This window comes from Vidua chalybeata, chromosome 9, assembly GCF_026979565.1.
Source record: "Vidua chalybeata isolate OUT-0048 chromosome 9, bVidCha1 merged haplotype, whole genome shotgun sequence".
Classification (NCBI taxonomy): Eukaryota; Metazoa; Chordata; class Aves; order Passeriformes; family Viduidae; genus Vidua; species Vidua chalybeata.
Window position 1 is genome coordinate 14,401,162 of NC_071538.1, and position 10,698 is coordinate 14,411,859.

The 10,698-nt window shown below is 59.2% G+C and overlaps 2 protein-coding genes across 4 annotated transcripts; one reads left to right on the plus strand and one right to left on the minus strand.

Annotated features, from left to right (window-relative positions):
- Nucleotides 1–2: 2 nt before the first annotated feature.
- On the minus strand, nt 3–7,403 carry BTBD19 (BTB domain containing 19). Its single transcript, XM_053950149.1, is given in 10 exon segments — nt 3–823; nt 950–1,075; nt 1,245–1,376; nt 1,708–1,776; nt 3,033–3,092; nt 4,604–4,657; nt 5,069–5,306; nt 7,158–7,264; nt 7,267–7,356; nt 7,359–7,403. Coding segments are annotated over 10 exon segments (1,056 nt in total). The 3' UTR covers nt 3–688.
- A 1,418-nt stretch (nt 7,404–8,821) lies between these two features.
- Nucleotides 8,822–10,235, plus strand: DYNLT4 (dynein light chain Tctex-type 4). 3 transcript variants are annotated; one of them, XM_053950150.1, is made up of 2 exons: nt 8,822–9,031; nt 9,499–10,235. In XM_053950150.1, exons 1-2 carry the CDS (start codon nt 8,963–8,965, stop codon nt 10,159–10,161), a joined length of 732 nt encoding a protein of 243 aa, XP_053806125.1. In that variant the 5' UTR covers nt 8,822–8,962; the 3' UTR covers nt 10,162–10,235. The 3 variants fall into 3 exon arrangements, with proteins under 3 accessions (XP_053806125.1, XP_053806126.1, XP_053806127.1); XM_053950151.1 differs by lacking the exon at nt 8,822–9,031 and adding an exon at nt 9,043–9,053; XM_053950152.1 differs by lacking the exon at nt 8,822–9,031 and adding an exon at nt 9,060–9,161.
- Nucleotides 10,236–10,698: the final 463 nt, after the last annotated feature.

Genomic DNA, 10,698 nt, shown 5'->3' on the forward strand with positions numbered 1-10,698 from the left:
CTGTGTCCGGCCCTTTCTCCTGGGGAACACAGCTGGAAGGGGTGTATGTGTGCTTGAGACAGACCCAGCTGTGTGCACACACTCAATGGGGGGGTGCAAGGGGGGCTGCACACTGTGTGTGTGGCACATGGGAGGGCTGGTAGCCTGTCCTGCGTGTGTGTGGCCTGCTAGTAGGGCTTGGCAGCGGTTGGGGGGTGGGAGCCTGTCGGTGCAGCGGTGCGTGCAAAGATGCCCATGTGTCCCCCCTCCTACCTGCACCCCCTCCAAGCCCCAGAGTCCCCGTGCCGCTGCCATGGAGGGTTCCGTGCCCCTCCCCGGGCAGGTGATGGCGCTCTCTCCCACTGCAGCACGGCCCCGCTGCCGGGGGAGGGCAGCACGGCCCCGGGGAAGGGGGAGCTCATCTTGCGTCCCCATCCCGCAGGGATCCCTGCAGCCCCACCACCCTTGGGTCACTACCTGGGCAGCCTGCAGTGTCCTTGCACCCATCGCATAGCCCAGCTCTACCCTACCCCCAGCCCCTGCATCACTTTTGGGGGTGACCCAGGCATCCTGCCCTGGCCCCGATGCTGTGACATGGGACAAAGCACCTTATCGATGCTCTTGGCCATGGCAGCATCAGTGCCCAGCCCCACACCCTGCCCTGCTGTAGAGTCCCTGGCTGGGCTGGACAAAACTCGTTGCCCAGCCCCTACTTGGCGTGTGGCTCGAGGTGACGGTGATGGTCGCGGGGCCGTGTGCCCCGGCGGGGACGGCAGAGGCGGGAGGGCACCCCACTGCCCTTCCTCAGTGCGTGGGCACGCCAGGCTGCCGCGATGCTCTCCACCTGTGGGGATGGGGAGACGGATGGGGGCATCAGCATTGCCACAGTGTGGTCCTCCTCAGCCCATTCCGCAGCACCCTCCAGCCCTGGAGGTCAGTCAGGAGACACTAAGAACAGGCAGCAGCTCACCGGGATGAGGAGGTCCTGCTGGTTGTAGCTCTCCAGTGTCACCAGTTCGCTGGGTGCCAGCAAGGGGAGACGCAGCTCCCTCACTGGCAGGGCAGCCACCTCTGGCACCGGACGCTCCAGGACAGCCTGTCAGACATCAGGATGTGAGAGATGAGGCTGGTGATGTCCTGGGGGGACTGACACAGCTTCTGTGTGCATCACAGAGCCCTGGGCTCAGGGATAGGGTGCCTACATTCCCAGCCTGGGCTGGTGGGGGCCCAGGCACCCCTGGTGGTCCTTGCTGCATGACACTCACCGAGCTGACGTGTGCCCACTCCCGCACAGCCTGCACCAGGTCCAGCTCATCCGCGGCCAGGCGGTCACTGCGCAGCACCCGCGCCAGCACCACGTCGGAGAGCTCACGGAAGCCCTGGGTCCGCACCACTGCCTGCCAGCACACCACAACACTGGGGTGCTGGAACCAGGACCCCACACAACCACCACCCCCATCCATCAGACACATCCTGTTGCCATCCCTGCCTGGCACTCCAGCGTCTCCCAACCCAAACTCCAATCCCCTGGCACTCCAGTACCCCCCAGTCTGCCTCTGCCAGTCACCCAGCATCTTCTCTCCAAACACCATCTGCTCCTCTCCCAGCCTCCAGGCATGCTGTCCTCAGGGGCCCTGCTCCCTTGCCTCATGCAGTGTTCTCCATGCCCCGTGCCCCCCATACCCTGGGGTACCCCACACCATGCTCCCCCATCACCTGCCACCGTACCGCGGTGCAGCCCTCGATGAAGGCCAGGCAGTGCTGCTGGAGGTCCACCTGCCCATAGGTCACTGCAGCCTGTGAGACAACACAGAAACCTGCAAGAGGGTCCAGGGCAGGAGGGACTCCCTGCCAAAGCCCTATAGAAACATGGGCCCTGTCAGGGACACAGGTGAGGTAGACATCTCTCTGGGTTGGGTATCACGGTGAGAATGTGGGGAGGAAGAGGCACCAAGGCTCCCTCCTTTTCTGGCCTGCCCAACAGCAAATGTTTTGGTGGCTCTAATGCCCACAATGATAACCCAGCTCCAGGATGTGATTTTTCACCTCTGCTCAGGCACCTCACTGAGTCCACAGTGGGGGAGAGGCCCTGGTGCTGTTCTCACAAGGTAACACCACAGGCACATGAAACCACCAGTCCCCAGTGCTCCTTGTGTGGGCACAGGATCAGCTTAAAGCCCCCCACAAGCACTCCATACCCCTGGTGCCAGCCCCAGCCTGACCCACAGCTGCCATCCCCCGCTGCAGCAGGAATTTGGGGTTGCTCATTTTCTCACAGCCCTACTGAGCAATGCTCATCCCAGGGCTGGCACTGCCCATCAGGTTACCAGGAGGGCACGACCCCATCCCCCCACAGCAGCCCCTGTGTGTGGGGCACTCAGGACCAGCACAGGCAGGGTGAACATCACATCCTGCTCCACCACAGCAGGGGACCAGTGCTGACGTAAGTGGGGAGGGCAGACAAGCTGTTTTGTTCTGGGGTTTTGGGGTTTCTTGTTTTGTTTCCTCTGGGCCAGTTTTAGCTCCGTTCATGTTGCAGTGGTCTGGCATCACATCTGGCTGGGCCTCTGTGTTCTGGGGCAGGCACCTCATCGTGCCAAGATTGTTTCAGCTTGTGGGAGATGAAACAAATCCCCCTTCTCTGGGCAGCAGTCTTGGTCCCACCAAGTAGCATGGCCAGGGCCATTAGGACCTTTGCAAGGCTATTTTTAGGTGCCTTAACTCTCAGCAGGGGTTTTGGGACTGGCTCCCCAAAACCCAGTGCCTCCCAGTTTCATGCAGATGATGACAAAGCCCTGGCACTATGGAGTTCTGGCCAGCCCTGCTCAGGCTGACAGAGAAGACACTTCTCTGCCAGGCTCTGGTGGCCTCACTGTCCCTTGCAGCCCTGGCACAATCCCAGTGGTCTGGGAGTTGGCAGGGCAGCTGCTGGGCCAGGGGTGAGAAATTCCGCTCCACTGTCCAGCAAAGAACAGAAGGGTCAAGTCTGTTCCAGCCCCAAAATTGTACAGGTTATTTTTAAGCCTTAATGACCCTACTGGTGTCACTCTTACCTGCAGGGCCTCGCAAACCTGCTCCACACTCAGTGTGTCCTTGATGAACTTGACACAGAGCTGTAAGGCAGACGGGGAAAGGGTGGGCAGAGTTGGGGAAACAACCCTGCCATCCCCCCACAAAACTCTCAGTATCCCCTGAGCCCCCAGCACATGGAACATGGGGCAGAGGCACCTCCAGATCCCCAGGATTTCATAAGCAATGGCCTGTGGGATGAAGTCTTGCAGTGTGGATATGGGCAGCCAGCTTGGCCACTGATGGAGCCAAGGACCAAGACTGATGTGACCAAACCCAGCCAATCTGATAGCCCCAGGTGGGTCCCTTAATCCTGTCTACAGATGCCATCCATGTTCTGCCATAGGGCACAGTCCTGGTGCCAGCTGCAGTGCACTGTGCGACTTCAGCTTTGCCCCAGCCCTGCCTGCCAGCTGTGCTCTGGCTGACTGCTGGGGCACCAGCATCTCCAGCTGCATCCTCTACATGGATGATGCAGGTGGAATGCTGCCAGACCAGCATGTTTATCAGTGAGTGGGACCTCTCTCCTGCTTATCTCAGCTGTCTACTAGAGTCCCTGGGAAACCCAAGGGGATGTGACATGCAGGGAGGAGCTGTCAGCTGGGGCAGAAGGGCCCTGAGTCATTGGCAGGAGGGATATGAGGTCACCCTGCAGCTGGGCACAGACATGGTTTCACCAGCTGTCCTTGGTCAGTCCCTTTCCCTCCCACCCCTCCTCTATGCAGATCACCCCCCTCAGGATGCATTTGCTGGGTAGTGGGATGTGACTCATGATAGGAGCATCAGGTCCCCCTTTTCTGCTACACTCCTTATATCCCTTCAAACAAACAGCTGTTTGACAGCTCTCTGCCACATCTGGGCTTTGGCTGATTTTGTTTCCACACGTCCCATCCCACCACTGTGGCAGACAGGAGCCCACAATTCCTCAGCTCCTGAGGTACTTTCCCAGTGTGATGGGGAGGGAGGGGAAGTCTGGGTGTGAGATGTTGGGTCACGTGTTCAGTCAGGCTGTAATTCAGGAATCAGGCTGATGACGTGGCCTGGCCATCCTCCCCAACATTGAGCTGCTTCAGCTCCCTGGCCCCTCCTCCTTCAGATCCCACCCTTCCTCTTTGCTCCCTGCTGCCTTCCCAAAACGTTCCCACCCAAAGCAGAATTGCCTTGGCAGCACCACAGCTGAGGGGCTGACTGCTCCCAAGGATCGGGGCTCTCTTTAACTGCATCATCCTGTCAGATGACTGGGCAGCACGTGTGGGCAAAGGCATAGGGGCTTTCCTTCTGACCTTTGCTGTGCAGGAAATGTGAAACTCCATGTCCTTCCCCATGATTTCTCGGTATTCCCCTATGGGATTCCTGGCCGCTGCTGCACCCACTCAAGGGGGATCCCACTGGAGAGACCTTCTAGGATCGAGAAGCAGGGCTGAGCCTGCGTGATGATCCACAGTGCTTTCCTCAGAGGCACCTCCAGCTACCAGCCATGCAGGGACCATCTTGGGGTGCTGTCAAGCCTGGGAACACTCAGGGACCACTGCCCTCAGCCCAAACAGCACTGTACCTTGCACAGGTCCTGCAAGCCATACTCCACCGACGAGGTCAGCACCTCCAGTGCCTGCAGGCAAGAAGGACCTTGTGTCATCAGCGTGCAGGGCCATGGATGGGCACAGCAGCCCAGGGTAAAGGGCAGGTGTGCTCCAGCTTCCGTGGCAGCTCCTGAGTGGGGCATGGGAGATAAGGCTGCTGCATGGAGAAAAATTTAGGATTCCTGCTGTGGTATTCCCATTCTCACCATCCAGGGTATGCACAGCCAGAGGTCCCAAGACTGGGACAAGGTGCTCTGGACACCCCACTGTGCTGGGTTGAGACCCCACACATTCATTACCCTGTTAGCCAGCCAGACAGCATCACATAGACCATCTCCTCCAACTTTGGCACACCAAGACTTGCAAAGCATCCCCTTCCCCTGCATCCCCTTCTTGTCCCTCCCATGTCCATGGTCCCCACCAGCCCCATCCCCACTCACTATGTGGCTGTTGAGGGTGACACTGTTGGTGTAGAGGAACTCAATGACGGCCAGGAAGACCTCAGGCTGCACGTTGCCCAGGATGAAGGGGCCCTGGGGTGGGATGCTGCTGGAGGAGTCCTGGCTGCCCACTGGTGCCTGGCTGAGCATCCCACGGAACACCTGACAGCGGCACGCCAGCACACAGCGGTGCGCAAACACCTTCTGCTGCTCCTGGCCCACCACGAACATCACATCGCTGCAGGGGAAAGGGGACCATGAGGGACACAGTGCCTGGAAAGCAAGGGCACAGCCTTCCCTGGGCTGGGACAGGGCACACAGGAAGGGCCCTGCTGAGCGTCTGGCACAGCAGGGCAGTACCCTTTACTTTTAACACAGGGGTTTGTCCCTACAGGGGAACAGAGGGGACCTTGTTGGTGACTCTTTCCAGCCATTTGAATGCTGCAGGCGAGGTGAGCATGACAGGTCCTCTGGAAAGCATGGAGAGCCCTGAGTGCTGGCACCGAGCAGGGCAGAGGACAGCTAGAGAAAGTGACTTTCTCTTTTGGCATAGCAGAGCCAAGGAAAGCGTTGCTGTCACTGGGATCAGCCTCCTTGACTCATGGGAACTGACTCATCGTCTCAGGGATGTGAAGTCTCTGGCATAGCTGCCAGAAGGGCTGGCACCGGCACAACAGGACAGCTTGTGGCATGCACTAGAACACAGGGACCATCCTATTGCCCTGATCCCCTATAACCCTCCCCTCCCCTCCCCAAAATGTCTCCCCAGCTCCATGGCCCCTTGTTCCTTCCTCCATCCCAGCAGGCCAATGAGCAGAAGACGTGCCACCCAAACTCTCACTGCCATGAGGGCATGCATAAATCCATGGCCTGACCCTCAGACTATCCCACAGGGAGGTGTATGTGACCACCAGGAGGAAGGACACCTGGGTCATCCAAAGTGTCTATCAGGAAACACACAGCTGGGGCAGGATGAGTGCTGTGAACAGAGCCCAACAGGTCCTCCATGACTGCTCCTGCAAGGGGGATCATGATAAACTGTCTGTAATTGAGGTCCACAGGCCAAGAGGAGCAAGGAGAATACAGGATGCAGGCTGTGAGATGTGGAATGCCAGCTGTTGATGATGGCATGCAAGGTTTGGGATGCAGGACACAGGCTGCAGGATGGGTACAAAATGAAGGTTGCAGGATTTGGGATGCAGAACAAAGGCTACGGAGTGCAGGCTGTGAGGTACAGGCTACAGGAGAAAGGATGCAGGATGTGGGATGAAGTAGATGGATGCAGAGCACAGGATGCTGGATAAGGGGTATGGGTTGAAAGATGTGAGCAGCAGGATGTAGGCTGAGAATGACCAGGTGCTGTCAGCTACTCCTCTACTGCCTGGTGCTGTGGCTGGGGAGTTTTCACTGGGATTTCTCTTCTGGGTGGCCAAAAATTTCAGCAGGAATGGGGATTTCCTTAGATAGCTCTGGTGTTCCTTAGATAGGCTGGCCAGGCCTCAGCAGGAAGTGGGTGAAGAGGACCACAGCCAGGCAGGACACACCATGTGGGTGAGGGAAGCCAAGGCAGCATCTCCATTGCTCTCTGCTCTGGCAAGAGGTGGCAGGAATGCCAATCCCTGTGAGGAGGGATGCCAGGCTGTCGCATGCCCTCCGGGGATAAAACACCAGTAAAGCCAGGTGGGAGAGGAACTGAGCAAGGGAGGAAGCTGTGCCTGGGGAGCTCAATTACCCCCACTCCTGGCAAGGGCAAGAGCCCCAGCACAGGATTTATCCTGGGATTACTGCCTTGCCCCGTTGGCACCATGCCTGGGGACAAAGGGGGTCTGGGCACACCTGGGAACTTTCCCTCCTCCTGAGAGATGATGCCTGTGCAGGATGGGCAGCCCTGGACTCCTGCTGGCATGCGGGTGTGTGGGGAGCGCTGCACAAGCCACGTCGGCCCCACCAGCTGCCCGCGGCTCCCCGAACTGCCTGCGGGCCCCGATCGCCCCAGCAGGGAGGGCTCGGGGCTGCGGCAAAACAGCACGGAGCAGCCGCCGGGGGCTTCGGCGGGGCTGGGGGGAGGCGGCACGCCCCGGGCCCTCACCTGAACTGGGGGTTGTTGACCAGGGTGCGCAGGGCAGCGCTGAAGGCGGCCACGTCGCCCTGCAGCCGCGCCGAGCAGGGTCCGGCCATGGGCTGCCTCAGGGAGCGCGGCGGCGGAAGGAGGCGCAGGCAGGCGGGACGAGGCCGGAGGATGGCGGGAGGGAGTCCGGAGGCTGTCGGGAGGGCGGCCAGCCCGGGGAGGCCGCGGGGAGGAAGCCAGCGCGCTGCGTCGTACGGCACGGCCCATCGCTAGGGAAACCTGGCAGGCAGCGCTGGGGCTGGAGGCCGGGCTGCCGGGGGAGCAGTGGGAGGGAGCGATGGGACAATGAGGCGTGAAGCACAACCTTGCTGCCGAGGCGGCTCTGCCCGGCACTCACCGGATGGGGAAGCAGGGCTGCGTCTCGCAGAGAGAGGAATTCCTTGCCCTGTTTCATGGCTTGGCTCTGGCACGGGGACATTGCGGCCCAAGCTGGTGGCTTTGCTGCGGAGCAAAGAGATAGGGTGAAGAGACGCAGCCAGCTGAGATTTTGGAAAAGGCAGCACATGCACGGAAATCACCCTCACCTCCACCTGCACAGCCCCCATGGAAAGCCATTGGGCATGGCTGAGTCCCAGCAGCAGCACTGGAGCAGACTGGAGCCCGGCAGGGAGATTTGTCCCCTGAAATGGGGGAAGCCTTCTCTCCTGTGATGCTCCAGGCCAGAGTCCTGCAGCTCTTATGTCTGCTTAGGGTACAGGTGCTTGCAGGCAGAAAAAAGCATCACCAGCCTCATAGAAAGGCTTGGATGGGAAGGGACCATTTAACTCCAGCCCCCCTGCCATGGGCAGGGATGCCACCCACTAGATCAACCCAGTAGAGCAACTGCTCACCTAAGCCCAAACCAAGTCTTGTGCCATTCTCCGACCCTTGGCTGGCCCCAAGCAGCGCAAGGAGAGGATTGCCTATGGAGGGATCCACCCTTGCCTGTCAGTGGGTGGTGTGAAGGAGAGGCAGGAATGGGGCTCTCGGAGCTGAGGCAGCACCCAAGGGAATGGGGTCCAGCTGGCAGTGTGCTTGGCAGCGCTAGTCAGAGGCAGGCTATAAATACCTCCAACCGGAGATAGAAACACAAAAGCTGTCTCCACTTTCCTCAAATAGCTCAGCAGCCAGGCCAGACAAAGGCACATTGATGGGACAGCCATGTTGTACCAGCTGGGCTGGGCTCCACTAGCAGAGAGAAACTCCTGCCAGGGTCGGGAGCCCCCAGGGACCCCGACACACCCCCCCAGGCATTACAGCAGCAGGGTCCCTGGCATGTGCCAGGGCTGTGCTCCATCCAGTCCCTGGAAGTGTTCAAGGCTGGGTTGGATAGGGCTCTAAGCAGTCTGCTCTAGGGGTGGCACTCCTGCCCATTGCAGGTGATTTGGAACTAGATGATCTGTAAGGTCCTTTCCAACACAACCACTATGTGATTATATGATTCAATGGTGCCCACCCATGCACACTCTCTCTTGGTGCAGTGGGGCATAAGTAGCCTAAGGATGCAAATGTCTGAGCAAAATCAAGCTGTTGGAGGCCCCAGCCGCAGCACAGCCCATGGTCAGGGCACAAAGTAGTGATCACAGTTGCTACTCTCCACCCCCTGCTCTCCTCTTGCACATCCAACACCAGCCTGCATTTTTCAGGGCTGGCAGGGAGCTGAGATTGGAGGGCACATGCCTGGAATAACCACATCCCTGTGCTGACACAGCTGAAAATGCAGAGAGGGCAGGAGTGAAGGGGAACAAGGCTGTCCAGGGACCAGGAAACAAGGAGTTACAGAAGCCATGCCCCAGAACAGCCCTGGAGACCTACAGTGCAACATAGCAACACTTCACCTTCCAGGAGCACAACAGGTTTGTTCCAGGAGCACAACAGGTTTGGCCCTGCTCACAGCAACTTGCAAGATAAAGATTGGTCCTGGGCAGTGACATCCACCAGAGACAATTCCCCTGGGGAATTGTAAGGACAGGAGTGGAACTTAGGGTAAGTGTGGGATCAGATGCAGACTGGAACACTGGGGAAAGAGTCACTCACCTGTGCCGGGGGAAGGGCTGGGGATGGGAGAGCAGAGGGCTGTGTGGACCATGCGTTACTGCACTGGATCAGTCCCAGCTGGCCAGGTCTGATGGGCATGGAGGCATTGGAGAAGGGAAGACAGCTGCCATGGATCTCCCAGCCCCTCTGCATCTCATCTCATGGAGATTCACATGCCAGAAGGCATGGGATTTTGCAGAGGGTGGGGAGAAGTGAGGCAGAGAGGCAGGGGAATGGAGAGGCTACAGGACACCTGCCTCACCTAACAGGTACATCTCCTTTGCAGGCCACCCCTATGGCTGAGCAGCCCGTCCCAGAGATAGCCCTGCTAGCCCAGGTGCTGGCTGCAGCCAACACTGAAGCCCCTTCACTCCGTACTACACGCCGTGGGTCCCAGCCCCCAGCCCCAGCCCGGGGCACTGAGGACAGCAAACCACCGCCCCTGCTCTCCCGCCGCAACTCCATCCTCAGCCGCCGCAGCTCATTCGGGATGGTCCCGGGGAGCAGGCGTCCCTCCATTGGCCCCTGGATGCTCCACAGACACGTTAGCTTCTCTGGGCTCCCGATTTTCCAACCCATCCTGAAGAGCCGTCTTGAAAACACTTACAGGATGGGACCAGACAAAGGCTGCAAGTTTGATGCAGGGCGGGTGCAGCAGGTGCTGGAGGGGACCCTGGCCTGTGCCTTGGGGACCAGTGTATATAGTCCCCAGGGCAGTGCCCCACTAGCCCAGAGCCTGACTGAGCTGCTGCAGAACCAGGCCAAGGAGGTGGTGCCACCCCGCTACAAGCTGGTCTGCCACGTGGTGCTGGGCCAGCAGGGCCAGCAGAGCCTCTTGGTGGCCAGCCGGGGACTATGGGACCCTGAGACTGACAGCTTTGCCTCTGCCACCTTCTCCAACGCCTCCCTCTTTGCTGTGGCCACAGTGTATGGGCTCTACTTCGAGTAGCACATGCCTCTCTGTCCACACAGTCTTGTAGAGCTGAAGGGAGAGAACAGCTGAAATAAAGAGGTTTTGTCCAACTGTGTGCCATACCTGGAGTCTTGGGCCAGGGTGTGTGCAGGGAGCAAGATATGGATGCTCACTTCAGCCTCAGCTCACACCCACGCTGCAGTTCCCAGTACTACGGTTTGCAAAGAGACCCAGGCAGCAGCAAACGCAACAAAAGGCTGGATTTCCCTGGAACAGGCAACTGCCCAAGGCTGTTGGAGCAGCCCAGGCTGCTTCCCACAGCCCAAGCTGCTCCCAGGCAGATTGATTACACAGATCACCTTCAAAGCAAGCTCAGAGCTCTTTCCTGGCTTCATGCCCAGCTCATATCCCATCACACAAGATGTCAGTGCAAGGGCTCAGGCAACCCCTCCACCACCTGGGTCATAGCTCCTGCCTTCTGCAGCTCAGCAGAATCAGAAGAGCAGCTGGGTTGGGTCCAAGCACAGAAAGGACTGGGAATGCATTTGGCAGCAGCAAGGAGAACTTGAGGCA

Coding starts and splice junctions, on each gene's coding strand:
- DYNLT4 (XM_053950150.1), top strand. CDS start 8,963: ATGCCCCAGAACAGCCCTGGAGACCTACAGTGCAACATAGCAACACTT. Junction 9,032..9,498: donor ACCTTCCAGGAGCACAACAG/GTTTGTTCCAGG, acceptor TCTCCTTTGCAG/GCCACCCCTATGGCTGAGCA.